Source organism: Camarhynchus parvulus, chromosome 26 (assembly GCF_901933205.1).
Source record: "Camarhynchus parvulus chromosome 26, STF_HiC, whole genome shotgun sequence".
Classification (NCBI taxonomy): Eukaryota; Metazoa; Chordata; class Aves; order Passeriformes; family Thraupidae; genus Camarhynchus; species Camarhynchus parvulus.
The window spans coordinates 6,156,982-6,178,478 of record NC_044596.1 but is presented as its reverse complement, the minus strand read 5'-3'; the positions used below and the strand labels follow the sequence as shown (position 1 = coordinate 6,178,478).

The 21,497-nt window shown below is 59.7% G+C and overlaps 3 protein-coding genes across 3 annotated transcripts; all 3 read right to left on the bottom strand.

The window, feature by feature from the left end:
• Nucleotides 1-228: 228 nt before the first annotated feature.
• LOC115913635 (corticosteroid 11-beta-dehydrogenase isozyme 1-like) lies at nt 229-2,702 on the bottom strand. The gene is made up of 6 exons (XM_030965778.1): nt 2,615-2,702; nt 1,999-2,129; nt 1,688-1,799; nt 1,416-1,601; nt 809-952; nt 229-449 (listed from the first exon to the last, which is right to left on the bottom strand). The coding sequence occupies exons 1-6, from the start codon at nt 2,700-2,702 to the stop codon at nt 229-231; spliced, it is 882 nt and encodes a 293-aa protein (XP_030821638.1).
• Nucleotides 2,703-3,602: 900 nt separating this feature from the next.
• HSD11B1 (hydroxysteroid 11-beta dehydrogenase 1) lies at nt 3,603-8,357 on the bottom strand. The gene is made up of 6 exons (XM_030965788.1): nt 8,021-8,357; nt 7,300-7,430; nt 6,299-6,410; nt 5,528-5,713; nt 4,660-4,803; nt 3,603-4,180 (listed from the first exon to the last, which is right to left on the bottom strand). Exons 1-6 carry the CDS (start codon nt 8,106-8,108, stop codon nt 3,954-3,956), a joined length of 888 nt encoding a protein of 295 aa, XP_030821648.1. The 5' UTR covers nt 8,109-8,357; the 3' UTR covers nt 3,603-3,953.
• Nucleotides 8,358-13,660: 5,303 nt separating this feature from the next.
• G0S2 (G0/G1 switch 2) lies at nt 13,661-14,795 on the bottom strand. The gene is made up of 2 exons (XM_030965827.1): nt 14,603-14,795; nt 13,661-14,243 (listed from the first exon to the last, which is right to left on the bottom strand). Exon 2 carries the CDS (start codon nt 14,207-14,209, stop codon nt 13,901-13,903), a length of 309 nt encoding a protein of 102 aa, XP_030821687.1. The 5' UTR covers nt 14,210-14,243; nt 14,603-14,795; the 3' UTR covers nt 13,661-13,900.
• Between the last annotated feature and the right edge of the window lie 6,702 nt (nt 14,796-21,497).

Sequence of the window (21,497 nt, the reverse complement as noted above, 5' to 3'; positions counted from 1 at the left end):
GTGCCAGCACTGCCCAGGTGTGCCAGGACAGCCCAGGTGTGCCAGGACAGCCCCAGGTGTGCCAGGACAGCCCAGGTGTGCCAGCACTGCCCAAGTGTGCCAGCACAGCCCAGGTGTGCCAGCACTGCCCAGGTGTGCCAGCACAGCCCAGGTGTCCCAGCACTGCCCCAGGTGTGCCAGCACGGCCCCGGTGTCCCGGCACGGCCCCGGTGTCCCGGTGTGCCGGCACTACGTTCTCCGGACGTTCTCCAGGCGGTAGCTGCCGCGCAGCAGCGCCTCCAGCAGCTCGGGGGCCAGGCTGTGCAGCAGCAGCGCGCTGCCGATGGCCGGGCCGGGGTAGCGCAGCTCGCGGCGGCGCAGGGCCCCCGCCCGGATGATCTGCAGGGCACACTCCTCCTTGGGGGCCGGCGTGTCCGGGATGACGTGGGACACGGCCCGCACGGCGCTCTCTGCAACGGGACAGGGGCGGGGACACAGCGCCATCAGCTCACTGCGGCGTCCAGGGCACCCCCAAACCCACAGACTCTGGGATCAGACCTATTTAACGAGGCTCAGAAAAGTGAAAATAACAATTATAATATGTCCTTCCCTTCCCTTTGCTTTCCACCCCTGAGTTTGCTGAGCCCGGCAGAGTCCAAGGCCTCAGGGCTCACTTTTTGAAGGGTTGGGGTCCTGTTCCCACAGCTGCAGAGGCAGGGGGGCTCCAGCAGCAGTGGCAGAGCCGGCTGGCACCAGGGACAGGGGACGGGCTCAGCTGGGCTGGGCTGCAATGGGCTGAGCCACGGGGTCCTGGCAGGGCTGAGCTTACCTGTGTTGATGTAGCCCAGGATGCAGAGCGTGATGGAAACGTTGACCTTGTCTATGATGAGCTCCTGCCTCAAGGAGCTGAAAAATCCGTCCAAGGCGAACTTGGTAGCGGAATAGGAGGCAGTAAAAGGGCCAGCAATTTTACCTGGAGCAGAGACAGGGCTGGGGTTCAGGTGCTGGGCAGGCACCAGGCTGCACAGCTCTCCATTCCTCTTGCCCTGCCAGTGGCTCCAGTGCTGGGGTTTAGGGTGTTGGAATAAGCTGTCATGAATGCCTGAGAGATAAACGCACTCAGGAATGTTCAAGATGTGACACGTGGCACAAAGGGCCTTCCAGAGCAGCTTTTGTATCCCTGCAGAGATGCCCAGGTACTGCCAGTGTGTGTTCAGTGTGTGGCCATGCCTGTGAAATCACCTGCACTGCAGCGTGGGAAGGTGATCACAGGGTGCCAAGGGCCTGACAGGACAGAAGATAAATTTCCCAGAGGATTTGAATTGTGCAGAGTTAATAATGTGCTGCCCCTGAGAGCCAGCCCTGCTTGTGGCCTTTTGGAGCAGTCTCAGCTGGGATCATGGCAGGCAGAGGAAGGGCTGTGGGCAGGAGCTCACCTGCTATGGATGAAACCACCACGATGCTGCCCTCGCTCTCCTTCAGCAGGGGCAGGGCAGCCGTGGCCAAGGCCACGTAGCTCACAAAGTTGGTCTCCATGAGGCTGCGGACGTGCCCCACGTCCCCGCTGAAGAAGGTGAAGCCGCTCTGGCCGATGTGGTTCAGGATGAGCATGTCCAGGCCCCCTGTGGGCAGAGCAGCTGTGCCACCAGCCGCAGAGCCAGCACCTGCTGGGGGCTGGGCTGCACGGGGCTGAGGAGGGAGCACCTACCCCAGGTGTTCTCAGCCTCCCTGAGCACCTCCTCGGGCAGGCTGGCGTTGGCCATGGAGCCGCTGATGTAGCGGGCGGAGGCAGCGCCGAGCTCCAGGCACCGCTCCACAACCTGGGGAGAGAAGGGCTCTGATGGACTCCCCTGCAGGGAACCCAGCCCGGGCTGCAGGGAACCCAGCCCAGACTGCTCCTGTCCTGGGCCAGGCAGGGCTGGGGCTGGGGGAGCCCTGGGGTGGATCTGCAGGTACCAGGTGTGCCCTGGGGTGGGGTGAATATCACATCCAGGCCAACACGCCCCCCTCGCCATTTACTTTCTGCAGCTTGGCCTCTGTGCGTGCCGTGAGCAGCAGGTGTGCCTCCATCCGTGCCAGGTGATACGCCATCTGCTCCCCGATGCCGCTGCTGGCTCCCGTCACGATCACCCGCTTCCCCCGGAGCAGCTCTGCCGAGGAGGGTGCAGAGCTCAGCCCTGGCACAGCCCTGGCACAGCCCTGGCTGCCCCTCTGCGCCTCCCTGTGCCCCTGCAGCTCCCTGTGCCCCTGCAGCTCCCTGTGCCCCTGCCAGCCTCCTCAGGCCCCGCTGCAGTCTGACCCCAATCCCTGCGGGGTGGGGAGGCCTGAGCTCTGCACCCCTGCCCAGGGAGCAGGGAGAGCTGGCCAATAAAAGGATTGAATGTTTGAAGTGGGAAAACTTCTTGTTTCCTGAATAAGTCATTTCCAGGGGTCAGGCACTGTGTCCCAGCTCTGTGAGTTTTCCCCAGCTCTGACCCCTCGCCTGGGGCAGCCTGACCTCCCCTCCCAGCCCTCCCTGGCTGTGCCAGCCCCGTCCAGGTCGCTGTGCTCGGCACACGCCGCCCCTGTGGTGGTGCTTGTGGACCCTGCTTCTCCCTGCTTCTCCCTGCTTCTCCCTGCTTCTCCCGGGCCTTACCTTCGCTGAAGTTCTCGGGTGCTGAGTAAAAATAAAAGGCCAGTGCTGCTCCCAGCAAAGGGATGAGAATCTTCAGCAGCAGCCCCATCCCTCTGCAGAGGAAAGGCAGGAACGAGACGAGCCCCACGGGGAGGTGAAGGCAGCTGGAGCTTGCAAATGGGGCTGGGGAGTTTTGAGCTGGCTCTTATCTCACACAAGTTTGCTGATGGACCTTTTCTTTGCCCTGCCGGTGATTTAGCAAACATTAACCTAATGAAGCATGTGGCTTTGGACTTTAGGCTGTCCCTTTTCACCCTTGGCCTGCCAGGAGTGCCAGGTGTGCTTTTGGAGAGGGCTGAAGGGAAGGCACCGAGCAGTGGCTGCCCGGGGGCTGGGACAGCAGTGTCCCCTCAGAGCAGACATCCCTGGCACCAGTGGACATCCCTCTCTCCAGCTCTAAACCAGGAGCAACCCTTCCCTTCCTCGGTGGCTGCACAAGGATTCACTGAGCAGCACTTTTGTACAGGTTCACAGCCAGATCTGGGGAGAGAAGGGCTGGCAAAGGTTCCATTTCCCATCCACTGCTGATGACTCTGGGTTATCCTCTAGGATATCACCCTGGCAGTTTGCTGAGTGGCTCTTACCCCTAAAATATATCCCTGTTGAGGAATCCATGGGTTGCAAAAGGCAGCAAAGGAGCCAAGTGGATGAATAGGAAAGATCTTCAGCTTTCCTAGGGTTGTGATTCTGCTCGGTGTCTGCTGGCAGGTGGCAAATGGGTTTGAGGGTGATTTTCTGAAAGTCTAAAGGGCAGAACCCACTCTGTGTGTGCTGGTTTGTGTGGGTGATCTTGGGGTAAGGAGAAATTAGGAGGGAATTGCTCCCTGTGATGGTGGCAGGCCCTGGCCCAGGGTGCCCAGAGCAGCCGTGGCTGCCCCTGGATCCCTGGCAGCGCCCGGTGCCCATGAACAGCTGGGAAAGGCCATAAATCCCCGCCAGCACACGCAGAGCTGTCCGGTTAATACACTTTATTTAATAATTAGCTCAGTCATTAGCGTTCCGCGGCCGGGCGGGGCCGGCAGGGCGCGGAGGAGCCGCCAGTGCGGCCCCGCTCTGTCCCGGCGGGCGCCGCCAGCGCATCGCGAACCGGGCGGGGGCGGCGGCGGCCGGGAACGGAGGAACGGGGCTGGAAGGGACCTGCCGGTGACAGGGGACCCTGCCGGGGTACGGGACCGTACCGGGGTACGGGACCCTGTCGGGGTACGGGAGCCTCCGGGGGGGACCCTCCGGGGTACGGGACCGTACCGAGGGCTGGGACCCTCCGGGGTACGGGAGCCTGCCGGGGGTCCCGGGCCGGGGCTCAGTGCGGCGGGCGGGGGGCGGCGGGCAGGCGGTAGCGGCTCCGCACCAGGTAATCGAGCAGCTCGGCGGCGCAGTCCCGCAGCAGCAGCGGCAGCCGCGTGGAGCTGTAGCGGTAGTAGAGCTCCCTCCGGCGCAGCGCTGCGCCCTTGAGGATCTCCAGCGCGCACTCGTCCCGCGGCGCCGGCCGCTCCTGCAGCACCTCCGCGGCCGCGCGCACTGCGCGCTCTGCGCGCCCCCGCGTCAGCGCCGGGCACCCCCGGGATGGGGGAGAGAGCAGGGACCCCCCCGGGGATGGGGGAGAGCGGGGAACCCCGGGGATGGGGAGAGCGGGGATCTCTGGGGGATGGGGAGAGCAGGGACCCCCAGGGATGGGGGAGAGTGAGGATCTCTGGGGATGGGGAGAGCGGGGATCTCTGGAAGATGTGGGGCCAGTGGGGACCCCCGGGGATGGGGGAGAGCGGGGACCCCCGGGGATGGGGGAGAGCGGCACCCAAAGGGGTGTTGGGCTGTGCCAGCCTGTAACCAATGCCCAGATTTACATGGCACGGGGAAGTAAAAGGCTTTTGAGGCTGTTTTTTAGGGCAGACAGGTGGGGTCCCCCTGCAGCAGGGGTGACAGGCTGAGGGGGGGGCAGAGCGGGCAGGAGAAGGAGCCGGGGTGGGGATGCCCAGCCCTGAGCAGGGCTGGCACAGCTCTGCTCTCACCTGTGTCGATGAAGCCGAGGATGCAGAGCGTGATGGAAACATTTATGCTCTGAATGGTGAACTCCTGCCTCAGCGAGCTGAAAAATCCATCCAGGGCAAACTTAGTCGCAGAGTAGGGGACGGTAAAGGGGAACCCGACTTTACCTGGGCACAGAGTGAAGTTCTGTGTTAGCACACGAGGCTGCTCTGCCTGAGCTGCTCTTCTGCCCTCCCTCAGAGACAGGATTTTACCAGTGAGGTGGCATCCTGGCACCTGAACAGCAGCCTTACAAATATTCTTGGTGGCTTCCAGCTCTTAAGGCCAAAGCTGTGGCCCACATCTCTGCTCAGGGCATGGGCAGCCCACAGGAGCCACAAAACCCTCAGAGGGGAGAGATGGAGCAAAGCTGAAACGCCTGTCCCCGGCCTGAGCTGCTCACCAGAGCACTGACCAACACAGCACGGTGGGGTTTAACTGCAGCGCTGGTCAAAAACCAAAATGGGCAGGTTGGATTGAGCAGAAAACAAATTCTATCAAGAGAATCCCAAACCCATCTGGATTTGGGGCTGGTTTTGGTGGGGGTTTGTGCTGGGCTGGTTTTGGTGGGGTTTGTGCTGGGCTGGTTTTGGTGGGGTTTGTGCTGGGCTGGTTTTGGTGGGGTTTGTGCTGGGGCTGGTTTTGGTGGGGTTTGTGCTGGGCTGGTTTTGGTGGGGTTTGTGCTGGGCTGGTTTTGGTGGGGTTTGTGCTGGGCTGGTTTTGGTGGGGTTTGTGCTGGGCTGGTTTTGGTGGGGTTTTGTGCCCGGTGCCTCTGTGTGCTGCTCCTGGCAGTCAGCCCAGGTGCCTCTGGGTGAGTCCCGTGTCACCAGCCTGGTGGCACTGCCCACTCACCTGCCATGGATGAAACCACCACGATGCTGCCCTCGCTCTCCTTCAGCATGGGCAGGGCTGACGTGGCCATGGCCACGTAGCTGAGGAAGTTGATTTCCAGGAGCTTCCGGACGTGCTCAACGTCCCCATCAAAAAAACCAAAGTAGGATGCACCGACGTGGTTCAGAATCAGCATGTCAAGGCCTCCTGCCAGCAGAAAAACAGGCATTAGTGCTGGGGGGAGAGGGCTGCAAGCAGCAAAACAACATTTTCTGGGAGCAGAATAAGTGTAATCCAAGGAAATCAGGTTTTTGGGTCAGAGCTGTGGCCTGTTATCTCCGGAGCAGGGATACAGCCTGGATGGTGGCTGCCAGTAAATATTTTGCTGTGATATATTGTTTTAGTTCAAAACTCAAATGCCACGGCCCAAGGGAGATCACCCTGAGCTGTCTGCGGGCCAGGAGGGAGAGGGAGAGGGGAGCTCCCCACGGAGCTGATGCATTTCTGAGCCGTGACCCTTGGCCGCAGTGGCCGGGGCTGCTGGGTCCCCCAGATCCCCCGGACCCTGGCACTGGGCTGATGAAATCCAGGGCTGTGGCACTGCAGCAGGATGCCAGGGGGCCACAGGGCTGAAATCCAGAGCGCAGTTCAGTTTGAGAGGCAGCAGTGCAGGCAGAGGAGCGGGGCTGCAAAGGGCAGAGTTAGGGGAGGCTTTTCCCGTCTCTCCCTTTTCGCACGTGGCAAACAGCACGGCCAGGACGCTGGCAGTGTGCAGAGCAGGCTCAGACGTACCCAGGGCCCGCTGTGCCTCCCTCACCACGCGCTGGGCGAAGGCCGTGTCCTCCATGGAGCCGCTGACGAAGCGCGCCGAGGCTGCCCCCAGCTCCAGGCAGCGCCGCACCACCTGCACCACAGCGGGGCTCAGCAGCCTGCCGAGCTGCTCTGGGACCCCTCCCTGCCCCAGAGAGCCTCTGCCCTGCCCGGGAACCCCATCCCTGCCCTGCAGCCCCCTCCCGGCTGTGGGAGCCCCCTCCCTGCCCCTGAGCCCGCTGGCTCTCAGGTGTGGGTGTCGGAGCTCCCTGTGATGTGTCCCCACCTAAAACCAGCGGTTTGGGCTTTGGGGAGTGTGTTTGGAGCCTTGTGAGCTTCAAAGGGAGCCTGGGAAATGATTCCTTGGGTGAGCGCGTTACCCGAGGCAGTCTGGCTGCTCCTGCGTGCAGGCTGGGCTGGAATTGCAGGAGCAGGAGCTCAGGGGCAGGAGCCTGTCATGGAATGAGGGTGTGTGGGGATGTGTGTGCAGCTCAGACACTGCGGCGTGGAGTGTGGGGGGCTGTGTGTGCAGGAGGGACTGCCAGGTGTGCAGGAGGGACTGCCAGGTGTGTGTGTGTGAGCAGGAGGGACTGCCAGGTGTGCAGGAGGTCCCAGAGCACAGGGGTCTGCCACCGTGACATGTGACTGTCCCCATGTGACCCGTGCCTGTCCCCATGCCCAGCTGTGACCCGTGCCTGTCCCCATGCCCAGCTGTGACCCGTGCCTGTCCCCATGCCTGGCTGTGACCCGTGCCTGTCCCCATGCCCAGCTGTGACCCGTGCCCATCCCCATGCCTGGCTGTGACCCGTGCCTCTCCCCGTGCCCGGCTGTGACCCGTGCCCATCCCCATGCCCAGCTGTGACCCGTGCCCGTCCCCATGCCCGGCTGTGACCCGTGCCGTGGCTGTTCCCGTGGCCGTGCTGGGAGGTCCCGTCCCCGTGTCTGGGTGAGCCCTGCCACGAGCCCCAGCCGTGCCCATTTACACTCTGCAGCCTGGGCTCTGTGCGTGCCGTGAGGAGGACGTGGGCACCCATCCGTGCCAGGTGATACGCCATCTGCTCCCCGATGCCCGTGCTGGCTCCCGTCACGATCACCCGCTTCCCCCGGAGCATCTCTGCAACACAGGCACAGCCCTGCAGTTAGCCTCATGCCATTAGAAAAACCTTTAAACTGAGAGATAATAAACCCCTGAGTGCCCTTCAGATCAGGAAGGTAAACGAGTGCAAAGCATGCAGCACCAGCAGGGCTCTCCCATCCCGTGTTAAAGGCTGAGGAGCTGCTGCAGCTCCCCGAGGAATGCAGGGACACAGGGACAGCTCTGGACTCTTCCAGCAGATTTTTCCACAAGCCAGGGCACAGTTTATCAATGCCCCAACTATTCTGTAATAAAAGCAACGCACTGAGTGTGTGCTGCAAACTTTAGCACTTACAAACCCCATTTGTAAACTCTTTTCCTGCACTCAGGAAAATGGAGCTCTCAGTGCCCTCTCCCCCTCGCCCCCTGCCTCACCTGCTCCCTCAGGAGGTTTTTCTGCACAGCTCCTGCTCAGTTTGGTTTTAAATCTTTGTTAAAGCCCCTTTCAGTATCCACCACCACACAAAGGCTCGGCCTTGGTCCGAGCTCTGACCCGTTTCTGTGCAAAACACCCAACTGTGGCTTTTTGTCGTTTTTTCCTTTAAGTCAGAGTCACTTTGGATACTTACCCGGTTTGAAAGTGTCCCTCGCAGAATAGAACCAGAAGGCCAAAACCAATCCCAGGAAGGGAATGAGAATCTTTTGCAACCGACCCATCCCACTGTGGAGTCAGGAAATGCAGCACGAGAGAGAAGGAAGGAACAAAAATCCCTCAGCAGAGCTGCTCCTGAGGGAAGCAGCAGCGTGACCCTTTAAAAACCCCTCAGCCGAGGAGCTGCAGCTTCCAAAGCCCTGGAAAATCACGGGTGGGGGATGGATAAGCCAAGCAAAGCCTTTGCTTTGCTCCCTGCAGCTCGGCCTGGCCAGCGGGGCTGTTTGGGTCCTGCCCGGCTCTTTTCATATTTCCTGTCCTACATTGAAATGCAGAATTTTGCACAACACCCTGGAAGAGGTGTGTCTTTGCTGAGCAGCATCAAGTTTCACTTGGAGAGCATCAGGGGGAGCCCAGTGCAGGTGGTTCAGCATTGTCCCTCATTCCTGCAGGCCCCGGGCACGGATGGGGCACGGGGACACCCCCAGCTGGTGCTGGGCACCCCGGGCAGGGCTGCCCCTGCCCCAGGGCAACTCCTGGGGCTGGCAGCAGGGACTGGGCACCTTCTGCACCCCAAACAGCCCCAGCAGAGGCTGGTGGAGGGGAAGGGGTTCCTGATCCCGGCTGCTGCCAGCCTTGGAGGGGCAGAGCCCAGGGCTGTGCCCAGAGCTGTGCCCAGGGCTGTGCCCAGAGCGCCCAGAGCTGTGCCCAGAGCTGTGCCCAGAGCTGTGCCCAGGGCTGTGCCCAGAGCTGTGCCCAGAGCCCAGAGCTGTGCCCAGAGCTGTGCCCAGAGCTGTGCCCAGGGCTGTGCCCAGAGCCCAGAGCTGTGCCCAGAGCCCAGGGCTGTGCGCAGAGCCCAGAGCTGAGCCCAGGGCTGTGCCCAGAGCCCAGAGCTGTGCCCAGAGCCCAGAGCTGTGCCCAGAGCTGTGCCCAGAGCTGTGCCCAGAGCCCAGAGCTGTGCCCAGAGCCCAGAGCTGTGCCCAGAGCTGAGCCCAGGGCTGTGCCCAGAGCTGAGCCCAGGGCTGTGCCCAGGGCTGTGCCCAGAGCCCAGAGCTGTGCCCAGGGCTGTGCCCAGAGCTGTGCCCAGGGCTGTGCCCAGAGCCCAGAGCTGTGCCCAGGGCTGTGCCCAGAGCTGTGCCCAGGGCTGTGCCCAGAGCCCAGAGCTGTGCCCAGAGCTGTGCCCAGAGCTGTGCCCAGAGCCCAGGGCTGTGCCCAGAGCTGTGCCCAGAGCCCAGGGCTGTGCCCAGAGCCCAGAGCTGTGCCCAGGGCTGTGCCCAGAGCCCAGGGCTGTGCCCAGAGCTGTGCCCAGAGCCCAGAGCTGTGCCCAGGGCTGTGCCCAGGGCTGTGCCCAGAGCTGTGCCCAGGGCTGTACCCAGAGCCCAGGGCTGTGCCCAGAGCCCAGGGCTGTGCCCAGAGCTGTGCCCAGAGCCCAGAGCTGTGCCCAGAGCTGTGCCCAGAGCCCAGAGCTGTGCCCAGAGCCCAGAGCTGTGCCCAGGGCTGTGCCCAGAGCCCAGAGCTGTGCCCAGAGCTGTGCCCAGGGCTGTGCCCAGAGCCCAGAGCTATGCCCAGGGCTGTGCCCAGAGCCCAGGGCTGTGCCCAGAGCTGTGCCCAGAGCCCAGAGCTGTGCCCAGAGCTGAGCCCAGGGCTGTGCCCAGAGCTGAGCCCAGGGCTGTGCCCAGGGCTGTGCCCAGAGCCCAGAGCTGTGCCCAGGGCTGTGCCCAGGGCTGTGCCCAGGGCTGTACCCAGAGCCCAGAGCTGTGCCCAGAGCGCCCAGGGCTGTGCCCAGAGCTGAGCCCAGGGCTGTGCCCAGAGCTGTGCCCAGAGCCCAGGGCTGTGCCACAGCCCTGCTGCTCCTGGATCACCTCTCTGGGGTGGCCCCGGCTGGGTTCCCCCGCCGTGGGTCCCTCCTGTGCCCGGAGCTGGGGCTGTGCTCCCGGGGATGCTCCTGCCCTGCTGCCCCCTCCGGGCAGGAAACCTGAACTGCCAGACACGGGAGAAGGAGCTCGGGGAGCCCTGCAGGGAGCTCGTTCCAGGGCCCAGCTCAGGCAGGTTTGTGCAGGCAGCTCCCAGGTTCAAAACACTTGGCAGGAATTTGGATTCTGCTTCTTTTTTCCCCCCCTTTTTCTGTGATATTTGGCTTTTTTCAAATCATTATCAAATCTTGGTCAAATGCAGAGGATTTCCCTTTTCCTTTGTTTTTTCGCCCCCTCTTGCTTTCCTTTATCTCATAGACATTTAAATATTGCTTTTCCTCCCCAGCTGTCCCAGTGCCCTTTGCCATGAGCAGAGCTCTAATTCCTTTCTTTGCAGACAGGGCCATCACACTTTCAGGGCTGCCCTCAGTTTCTTTTCTCCTTGCCCATCCTGCAGACCCCATGGCTGCCAGGCTGCACCACTGGAAGTGCACTCCCAGTCCCAGGGGAGATGAGAGGATTGGAGGATGGCTTTGGTTTGGTTTGACATCACAGTTCTGCACACTGCTGGTTTAGAGAAAACACTGTGATGTTTAAATCATTTCCAAGCCCTAAATTTGTGTGTTTTCCCCTCTGTGACCAAATTGGGAATTGCTGCCTTGGAATTCCGTTGTTGGAACAGTGGCTGCTGGGAGCCTTGGCCGCTGCCCATGTTCCCGGTGCCCTTGGAGCTGATATTCTTATCTGCACCCCTAAATTTAGCCTGGCAGCCCTGGGGTGTCCGTGTCCACACTCCAATAGCACTGAGGGCTCTCTGAACACACGCAGGCCCTGCCTCTGGAGTGGCTGAGCTGTGAGGGGAGGGCTCCTGCTCCTGGGATGAGGGGCTGGATGGCAGCTCCAGGCTGAAACCAGATCTTTGACGGATGGCTACACACAAAGACTCACCAGATTTTGTGCCAGCTGCACTTTTCCTGAGAATTCAATGTACCAGGGAAGTGTCACGTTCACAGGTTGGAATAAACCACATTCAGACAAGTCTCAGAACAACAGAAATCAACCTCACGGGAACCCAGAAATGTAACTCAGCCCTGGGGCACTGTGTGGCTCTGGGTTTAACGCAGCCTTAAAGTCTCTGTCTGCTCTCCCTGGTCCTGTCTGTGCCTTATCCCATCTGCTGTCTCTCTGCTCTATCACAGTGTTTATAATTAAACAATTGTGCAATTGGCACCTTGCAGGGGCTGTGGCCACGGCCCCGTGTGCTCCAGGCTGTGGGGTGCTGTGGGATGGTCTGGGATGCTGTGGGATGCTGTGGGATGCTGTGGGATGCTGTGGGATGGTCTGGGATGCTGTGGGATGCTGTGGGATGCTGTGGGATGCTGTGGGATGCTGTGGGATGGTCTGGGACGCTGTGGGATGCTGTGGGATGCTGTGGGACGCTGTGGGATGGTGTGGGACGCTGTGGGATGCTGTGGGATGCTGTGGGATGCTGTGGGATGGTCTGGGACGCTGTGGGATGCTGTGGGATGCTGTGGGATGGTCTGGGACGCTGTGGGATGCTGTGGGATGCTGTGGGGTTCTGTGGGATGCTGTGGGGTGAAATCAGGGATCAATACTGGTCTAATTGCCCCTCTGCAGAGGGTCTCAGGCCCCTGCCGTGCCCGGGGCTGTGGCAGAGCCCGGGCTGGCCCCAGGCTGGCCCAGAGGGGTGAGCAGGGTGCGGTGCCCAGCCCGGGGCAGGGGCAGGGCAGGGGCAGGGCTGTGCTTTAGCTGTCTAATCCCCTTAGCTGTCTTAGGAGCGGCTATTTTGACTGTTCCCAACCCTCTTTGCTTTAAGCTCATCACCTCGGGGCTGGAGCGCTGGGGAGAGGAGGAGCAGCAGCAGGGCAGGGTGAGACAGCCAGGACTGGCCGGGCAGAGGGGATCCTGGGCACCGAGCGTGAGGGACACAGCTCCGGGACGGGCTGGGACTGTCACCTGGGTGGGATTGATCCTGTGAGGTGATGGACACAGCTCTGGGCTGTCCAGGACTGTCCCCTCGGTGTGACTCTGTGATCTGACAGGACACAGCTCCAGGCTGTCCAGGACTGTCCCCTCGGTGTGACCCTGTGATCTGACAGGACACAGCAGCCCTGGGAGCGCCTCCATCCCCGCCTGCCACAGCCACGGCCCCCAGCTCCCTGCGGGGTCCTCGCACCAGATGTGCCCCAGGGAATTCCAGCCCAGCCCTGCCTGCCCCTGAGCCCTGCTGGAAATGTGAAACCTCTCTAAAAGCTGGGAAGGGCAGGGCAATGGAGCTCCTCAGCTGATGGATCCCTTCAGGCCTGAATTCTCCAGTTTTCCCATGAAACTTCCATCAGTATCAGTGAGGGGAGGATTGTTCAGCCTTGCCAGAGAAGGGCAAGTTCAGCCTTGCCAAAGGGCATTTAGTTACAGACTAAATCCCTTAGTTACAGACTAAATGAGGTAATTCTCAAACACTATTTAAAAAAAAAAACCTATAATTTTAATGAGGAAAAAGTACTTTAAATTTGAAAGGTTGAGCAGATTTTCTGGGCAGATGCTGGGTAGGATTCTTTCTCTACTCTGTGCTGCTGGGTTTGTTTTGGTAACAGAAATAATTGTCAACAAAATGAATTGTGGGTTGTGTATTATGAAAATGAAATGGTGAACTTCAGCCGTATTCTGGTATTTTCAGGTCCTGCTCTCACGTTGTGCAGCTCTGGGAGGAGCTGTGCGCTGGGCAATGAGGTCTGGCAGGGCTTTTTCATTTTCCATGATCCAGTGTTCGGCCCAATTGCTTTGCTGTGAGCTGGAGAGTGGCACACTGCTGGTGCATCTCCCAGTTTCCATGAGGCGTGTGTCCTGCTACTCCCCCTGCCCCGAGGGTGTCTTTGAGCTGATAAAGAGATTTGCTGCCCTGGTCAGGGCTGGCAGGGCCTGTTTGCCTGCCCTCCCCCTGCAGTGTCACTCAGCTCTGGCTGCCTGGAGACTTTGACTGACATGACACAGTCCCAAATGCAACACATTCTTGCTAAGCCCCAGAACATTTTTTAAATAGGTGAAAGTCCTCTAATGATCCTGGCAGCGCTCTGAGTGGAGCCTGAAGCCCGGAACAGTTTCCACACCCTCCAGGCTGTGCCATCTCTGTGTTTTTCCATCTGTGACACCCTGTGACTCTGGAATCCAGCATTGCCCTGCACGCTCAGGTGTCTGTGGCGGCTTTGTGAAAGGTCCCAGAAAGGTGGAAGGGTTTCGGCTTTCGGGTTTTTAGCTGGGCAGCAGCTGGAGCCTGCTGGAGGGCTGCCAGGGCAAGAATGGGGTTTTGGTTTATTTTAAACCAGTTCTGTGCACACATGGCCATGGCAGAGACAGATCTGTGCCACTGAACCCAGATAACCCCTGGATAACACCCAACCCCACCTCCAGCTCGGGGCATGTGGCACCCGTGTGACACAGATGCCACCTCCTCCCCAGCTGGCCCCTGGGGAAGGAGCAGAGGGACACACAGACAGACAGACAGACAGACAGACAGACAGACAGACAGAACAGCCCCCAGAGCCGCCTCTCTGGCTTTATCTCCTCCACTGTCCCCAGTGTCCCCCCTGCCCTGCAAAAGGCGCCAGAGGTGGGAGCAAAACCTCTGCAAACCAGCACGAGAAGGGTCTGAAAACAACAGCAGCAAGAGAGAGCACCGGTACCATATAAAATATTTATTGATCTTGCAAAATGGTGTAAAACGCGTCCGTAAGAAAAATAAGAAACCACGCTGTGCGTCGCGCACAGGTTTATACCAACAAAAGGTATTTTTCCCCACTGCTGCACAGCAGCAAATAAACCCCTTCACTTGTGGCGAGTGTCAGACGCGCAGCCTCCTCCAGCCGAGCCTTCCCTCCGCGCTGGAGCCCCCCGGGCAGGCGGAGTCTCTGCGCTGCGGGGCCAGCCTAGGACGCGTGCTGCCGGGTCACCAGGGCCCTCTGCAGTGCCGGCGCTGCCTTGCCCTTGGCCAGCACCAAATCCTCCCTTTTCTGCGCCTGCTGCTGCTCCCGGGCCGCCGCGGGCTTGTTCTTGTCCTCCTCGTCCTCCAGGCCGGCCGGGGAGCTGAAGGGGCTGCACACGGTCTCCACCAGGCCGATGACCACCCCAAAGAAGGCCAGCACGCTGCCCAGCATGTACAGCTTGACCATCTTCCTGTTGGGCTTCTGGCTCAGCATCTCCTTGGCGAAGGGGATCAGCTCGTGCATGGTTTCCATCTCACTTCGGCAGCAGCGGGGTCTGGTGGGGCTTCTGGAAGGGAAGGGAGAGGGATGTGAGTTCAATGCAGCTGCTGTGGTGGCAGAGCTCCCCGCGCTCCCCGCAGACCCGCAGCTGCGCTTTAAAGCCGTGCTTTAAATGGGAATTGGGGATTTTTGCTGGAGGTTTGCTTCAGGAAAAGGCAGCCACCCTGTCCCTGTGGTGCCCCGGGACAGAGCCAGAGCCATCCTCCCCAGACAGAGCCACCGTGCCCAGGGCAGAGCCAGAGCCACCCTGCCCAGGCTGTGGTGGGGGGCACACGCTGCTGGTCCCACGCGTTTTCACAGCGTCCCATCGCATCCCCTCGCATCCCCCATCCCATCCCATCGCATCCATCCCCCCGCAGCCCTTACCCGGTGTGTTCTGCGGGCTGTGCGGTGCAGCGAGGCTGCGGTGTTGCTGCAGGCTGTGCTGTGCTGTGCTGAGCGGTGCGGTGCTGAGCGGTGCAGGGAGCGGTGCAGGGAGCGGTGCAGGGAGCGGTGCAGGGAGCGGTGCAGTCGCTGCGGGGCTGTGCCGCTGTCGCTGCTGTCGCTGTCGCAGCCGCTCCGCTGCCGCCGCTGCCCGGGGCCGCCGCCGCCGCCTTTTATCGCCGCTGGGGCGGGCGGGGCGGGGGCCGGGCCGGGAGCGGGCCGGAGCTGGGGCCAGCCTGGCCCCCCCGCGCCTGGCAGCTCCTGCCCCTAATCCGGCCAGACGGCAAAAAAAAAACTTTTTTTTTTTTTTAAACCCTTTCCTCCCCTAGTTGGTAATTTTTTTTTATTCTTTCTTTTCCCCATTCCATTTCTTCCTCCTTCCATTTCTCCTTGTGTTTTCCCATCCCCCCTTCCATTTCTCCTTTTTCTCTTAAAAAACTTATGTTTTTCCTCCCTCCAAAAAAACCCCAAGATTGCCTCAGCCTAATTCCCAGACCAGAGATCTGGTGCCTGACTTGCTGTACCTGCTTCTGCAATAAATATTTCATACATTCAATTTCGTATATTCACAGTGGCTTTGCTGATTGCCTGGCAGGCAGGGAGAGGGTCTGTGTCCTCCCAAAACAGGGCAGGGTTTGGGTCGGGGCTTGGGGCTGTGCGTGGTCAATTCACCAAAATGTCCCTGCCCTGCTGCCAGTGGTCAATTCACCAAAATGCCCCTGCCTGGCTGTCAGTCTGCAGGGAAGGGGGTGAGAAAACGCCCGGGGACACAGCGGGCCGGTGTCACTCGGTGTCACTCGGCCGAGGTGTGACCATGTCACCCACAGTGTCACCGGGCTGAGGTGTGACAGGGTCACCCGGGCTGGGGTGTGAGGTGCTTGTGGAAGGTTTCTCCAGGTGCCTCACCAAAGGGAACCATGAGCAGGTGATTCTGCAGCTGTGACAGTCCCTGACCTCCTGGGAGTGAGAGAACTTGGGGAAGATCCAAAGATGGAGAAGTTACATCAAATTCAGATCCACTCCTGACTTTTCCTGCACTTGGTGCTGAATCTGTGTCACCCCCTTTGTGTCCCCCTCAGTGTCACTCTCTGTGTCACCTGCAGCACGGTGCTGTTCCCATCCTGGGCTGCAGCCGGGCAGTGTTGCACCAATAACCCCGGCATTACTGATGATGCAAGAACGATTGCATCATCATCATCATCACCACCCCCATCATCTGCTGCGGCTGCAGCTCCATCAGAGCAGACACTGCAGGAGTCCTTTGGGTTCCTGCACATCCCAGCTGAGCCCAGAGAGCTGCTAAAGCCGCCACAACTTGTTGGGATCTCCAGGAGGTGATGGACGCTGGGACAGACTTCCATGTGGCTGAGAGGATGGGAACTGCTCTGCTAGGCAGTGTGTAGAAATTAAAATATCAGCTGGTGTTGTAGCAGCAGTTTTGGGGAGAGGTTGGCGCGTGTGGAAGGAGGTAAAGCTCATGTCCTTCCTGCCTTCCTCCCTCCTCCTCCTCAGCTTTGATGCCCCCCACAGTTCTCGTTTCCCTGCCCACGAGAGTGGGCGCTGCTGGCTGCCCCAAAAGGAGCACAGCCCTTGAATTTGCGGGGTTTCCCTGTCTCTGAGCCGTGCCGGGTGTGGGGCAGTGACTCAGCCCTGGCTCCGCACATCCCGCACGTCCCGGGGCCGCCCCAGCCCCCGCAGCGCTCCGAGGAAACGCTCCTGCTGAAAACTTGGGGTTTTTTTGGTTTTTTGCAAGTTTCGAGTCTGCTTAGGAAATTGTATTGCAAGACTGGCTGTAAAAGTTGCTAAAGACTCGTCTATCCCTCCTCAGCGTCTGGGGTTTTCTACTTTAAATAAAGGGTCCTTATCTTCTCTGCCAACTTGGCAGCCGCGGTTGCAGCTGATCCCTGAGTTCGGGCTGTGTTTTTTCTCTTCTGCAACACTCAAAAAAACGGCTTTTGGAGAAAAGATAGCTGGAGGAGACGGCGGCCCGACAGGGGAAGTTGAAGGTCACGGCTGATCCCGCGGCTCTTTGGGGGTCATTGTGCTGCCCCGGCCGCTGACACAAAGGGCACTGGCACTGGGACTTTTCACCTACTAAAGGGATTTTTGGTTGGTTTTGGGTTTTTTTTTTTTCAGGCAGGGTTTTTGTTGCCTGCTGAACCTGATGTTTGCAAGTCTTTTCCTGAGGACAGAAAAGGGCGTTTTTGTTCATAAAATACTGATGGAGATGCCCATGGATTCCCAAAGCATTCCCTCAGGATAATTTTGAGCATTAACCAATCAGCTGATAATCATCTCTGGCAAACACTTCTCATGGCAGCACTCAGATTGTGTTGATCTAATTTAACAACATTTAATTCGATTTTGGTTTAGATTTCAGTAACAAAGTCTATCCAAGCTCGTTGTGTGGACATTTAAATTGAATTAAGTGTGGCTAAAACGATTAATGATTAACACCAAATTAGACTAATTTTAGCCGTTCCAAATCTTATTTAGGAGAGTCTGCATGAGGATGCTGTCAGGTTTAATCGCAACTTTGACTAAACCGGGCTTTGTGGCCGGGGGAGCCACACGAGTTTAACGTCATCGGGGGGAAGAGCTGGGCCTGAACTTCCCGAGCAGCGTCAGCAGCCGCGGCTTAACCTGAATCGGCTGGGAGGGGAGGCTGGGATGGGGCAGAGCGGGGATGAGGCTCCGGCAGAGCGGGGATGAGGCTCCGCAGGAGAGGCTGGGATGGGGCAGAGCGGGGGATGAGGCTCCGGAGGGGAGGGGATGCGGCAGCTCCGGGGATGCGGCAGCTCCGGGGATGCTGCTCCAGCAGCTCGGGGGATGCTGCTCCGGAGCCGCCCGCCGGGAGATCTGCCTGGAATTGCGCTGGAGGAGGGCGCAGGGGATGCTGAGCTGCCGCACCGGGGCTGCTGCTGCCTCTGCCAGAGCTGAGCATCCTCCCGGCACGGCTGGCTGGGCACGGGTGAATTTGGCTCCACGGGGTGCCCTTGGTACCATGGGCTGACGTTGGTGCCGGGGGGTGCCCTCGGTGCCAGGGGTGCTCTCAGTATCCACGATGACCTTGGTGCCAGGGGTGCCCTTGGCGATGCTCTCGGGATGGGAGCGCTGCCCGGGCCGGGCTGGGCGCAGAGTGAGCCCCACTGCCAGCCCCGCGGAGCCTTCCAGGGGCTCAGGTTTCACTGCCCGGGGCTGGCACACTCCCTGCTGGCAGGGGCAGGGGCACGGCTCAGGTTTCATGGCCTGGAGCTGGCACACGCTGGGCTGGCAGGGACAGGGACAGGGGCACAGCAGGTGCTGGCCATGCCCCGGCTGCGTGCTGGGGGCTCTGGGAGGAGCAGAGCTGCCCTGAAAGGGGCTGGGAGGGAAGGGGAGCTGCCCCTGCTGCCAGAACAGCCCCACAGCAGGCCCAGGACATTGCCAGGGCCTCTGATCTGCTCGGGCACAGCACGAGGTGGTGTCACCCTGAAACACTCAAGGGAATAAGGAGAGGAAAAGGAAAGGAAACCCTAAAGCCCTGCAAGGCGTGTTAAGGATCTGTCCTATTGAAAATGAATACAATAATGCAGGTGTGGTTCCATACTCAGCTGTGCCTGCTGGGCTGGGCCCAGAGGAGCCTCCCCCAGGCTGTGATGGACACAGGCTGCAGACAGCTCTGGCCGCATGGCCGGGCCGTGGTGCCCTGGTCACTGTGGTGACCTGCTCTGGTCTGGGGCCTGAGGGGACATCGCTGCCCTGGGCAGGTCACAGGGACTCTGCTGCTGGTGCCAGCACTGCCCTGTGCCCCTGGTGCCCAGCATTGCCCTGTGCCCTTGGTGCCAGGTCCTTGAGTGTGGCACAGCCACAGGGCTCAGCAGCAGCACCAGAACTGCACAGAGCTCTTGCCCCATCTCCCACAGGTCCATGAGTGGGCAAGGGTCGGGCACTGCTGGACTTTGTCTGCTCCATGGGCTGTGCCCACCCCTCAGCCCAGCCAGGGAGGGCAGCACAGGTGGGAGCAGCCTCTGCTCTACCTGCGCAGCTCAAAGCTGGCAGGCAGGAGCAGCAAACAGCGTGTCCTTCGTGGGACATCTGTGCTTTAAATGTCCCTAAATATTAATTTAAACTTCTGCCCTGGATGTTGCAGGGAGAGGCTTTTGGGGGGTTTGCTGGCTGGCATCAGAGGTGCAGAGACCAAAAGCCAAAAGCCCCCAGAGGGGAGCTGGACGCTTTCCTAATGGAATATTTTCCAGTTTGGAAAACGGGGACGTGACAAAAATAACGCTGTTCCCCTGCAAGGATAATTTTATCAAGGCCCCTGTGGGAAGGGGGCACAGTGCCAGCCTGTGCCCTGCCAGCTCTGCACCGTGTCCCTCGTGCCTGGGGGGCTGTGCAGCCCAGCCCACTGGGGACAATGGGGACACTGGGGATATGGGGACACTGGGGATATGGGGACACTGGGGACACTGGGGACACTGGGGATATGGGGACACTGGGGACACTGGGGACACTGGGGACACTGGGGATATGGGGACACTGGGGATATGGGGACACTGGGGACATGGGGACACTGGGGACACTGGGGACACTGGGGATATGGGGACATGGGGACACTGGGGATATGGGGACACTGGGGACACTGGGGACACTGGGGATATGGGGACACTGGGGACATGGGGACACTGGGGACACTGGAGGTACTGGGGATACTGGGGCATTCTGTGCCCACCCATCATGGGTCAGGCCCAGGGAACCCCATGGGGTGGGGAAAGGAGCTGGAGGGAAGAGGAAAGCCCAATTTAATTTAAGGGCAAATGCTGAGCCTTTGCTTTGCTGCACAGTGGTGTGGAAGGGATTTGGGAGCGCTGCTGAGCTCCTGGGCTGGGCTGGGTGAGGAGCAGGTCTTGAGCCCTGTGCTGGCCACAGCTGTGCCCTCCATGCAGCACAGCCCTGTGCCAGCTGTGCCCACAGCTGTGCCCACAGCTGGCACTGCTGCAGCTGCCCAGGGAGGCTGGGCTTACAGGGCTGCTGCACTTTGGAGCCAGCTCCCAGAGTTACTGGAATTTAAACCTAAACTAGGTCAGTGGCATTTTGGTTCAAAGTGTTATTTGCTTACCGAGCAGGTTTTCAGAACAGGAATTGGAATTTTGTCAGGAATTCCTGAAATGCTTTTAAAGGAGATCTTGGTAATTAGCAAAGCCAGTGATTTAAACCATCTCTGCTGGAATAAAGAGGTGGTTTGCTGGTCAGGTTTGAATTAAAATGGGAAATGAAAAGATTAGGTGGAGGAAAGCCTCTTTTGTTACTGATATCATTAATCTTCCAACCGAGAGGGTTATCAGAAAGTTACAACATGAGACACAACTTCTCACCCGACAAAACCCTCCCAAGTTTTGCTCTTCCCAAGCAGCTTCAGTGCTTCCAGCTCCACGTCCTGTGGCTCTTGCAGGTGTTTCCCACAGAGGTTGCAGGCACCTGACAGGACTCAGGCCAGGGTTTCATCCCAGCTCTGGGCAGTCAGGGGCTGGGAGCCCAGACTCTGCCCTCCCCTGTGCCAAGATCCGGCCCAGCAGAAGCAAATCATCCCTGAGCCTGGTTTTTTCCATTGAAAAGCAGCTGCTCGTGTCTTTTCAGGAATTGTGCTTCAGACATTTGTTAATCCTTCAGTGAAAAATGTAACAGCAGCATTAAGTATTGTTCAATTTCTGTGTGCTTGAACTATAAAACCATCCTCGAGCAGCAGCATCCTTTTTCTTAGCGCAGATTTTGCATTTCAAGGGATTAAATGTACTTTATGCCATGCTGTGTCGCTGATTTCAGTTCCTTTTGTGTTTCTGCCGGCACGGGGGGCAGCAGGGGTGCTGATCTGCTCCTGGAGGAGAGGTTTTGGGTTTTCCTCGGCAGTGTCCCCTGCAGCCCCGGGCAGGGGATGTCCCGTGACTCAGAGCGGATTTCCTGAGGAGCTCATGGTGTTTGTTTTGCAGGGAATGTCTGGCCCAGCCCTCGGAGGGCCGTGGGCACAGCCTGGCGCAGCACAGGCTGGAGAGGAGCCCGGGCCCTGTGAGCATCCCCCTGTCTGTCCCACCCACCCCAGATTGCTCCTTATGTGCTGTGCTGCATTTTCAGCAGCAGTTCCAATCTCCACGTTCCCTGCCTGCCGCCCAGGACAGCTCTGGTGCAGTTCCAGGTCTGACTGCCCCCAGAGCCTGGACCTGCTGCCACCCTGCCACCGGGGCTTTCGGGATCCCTGTCCCTGAGCACCCACCCGTCCACAGCTGATTCTCCCTCTCCCACTTTCACTGGTTCGCAGTTGATATTCTGTAAACGAGACTCTCCCATTTTCCCTGGTTCGCAGTTGATATTCTGTAAACGAGCCCTTTCCTCGGTTTGGATCCTGTTTGACCTTGCGGGCCCTGGAGCTGCAGGTGCTGTTTTGCCTTGCTGTGGCTCTCTGGGCGCCCTTTACACCCCGAGGTGCTGCCGAGGGCTCGGCTGTGCGGGGCTCATCCCCGCAGCGTGCCGAGGATGTGCCGGCAGCTCGGGGCCGTCCCATCCCTCCCTTTCTCTCTCTTTAGACATTGCAGGGTTTTCTCGCTTCCCTGCTGCCCCGGGCGGGGCTGCGGAGCAGGAATGCGGCGTTACCGCATTGCTGAGCACGCCCAGGTGTGCCCAGGTGTGCCACACCTCAGCCCAGCTCGCACACTCCGTAGCCCGAGGGACGATATTTTTTATTTTTATTTTTTTATTCCAGCTCTGTGTGCAGCCCTGCTGGGAGCTGCTGGGCCTCAGCTTGGCGCGCCTGTGTCCCTCGGGGTGGGGATGGGACTGGGTGACACCGACAGCAGCACAACAG

Excerpts from the sequence above, each read along its gene's own strand:
- LOC115913635 (XM_030965778.1), bottom strand. The coding sequence starts at position 2,702 with ATGGGGCTGCTGCTGAAGATTCTCATCCCTTTGCTGGGAGCAGCACTG. Across the intron at positions 2,130-2,614 it reads ACCCGAGAACTTCAGCGAAG|AGCTGCTCCGGGGGAAGCGG; the intron begins GTAAGGCCCGGG and ends CCTCCTCGGCAG. Across the intron at positions 1,602-1,687 it reads GGAGGCTGAGAACACCTGGG|GGGGCCTGGACATGCTCATC; the intron begins GTAGGTGCTCCC and ends CTCTGCCCACAG.
- HSD11B1 (XM_030965788.1), bottom strand. The coding sequence starts at position 8,108 with ATGGGTCGGTTGCAAAAGATTCTCATTCCCTTCCTGGGATTGGTTTTG. Across the intron at positions 4,804-5,527 it reads GGTGGTTTCATCCATGGCAG|GTAAAGTCGGGTTCCCCTTT; the intron begins GTGAGTGGGCAG and ends CTCTGTGCCCAG. Across the intron at positions 4,181-4,659 it reads CCTCGGCTTCATCGACACAG|AGCGCGCAGTGCGCGCGGCC; the intron begins GTGAGAGCAGAG and ends GGGGGCGCGCAG.
- G0S2 (XM_030965827.1), bottom strand. The coding sequence starts at position 14,209 with ATGGAAACCATGCACGAGCTGATCCCCTTCGCCAAGGAGATGCTGAGC.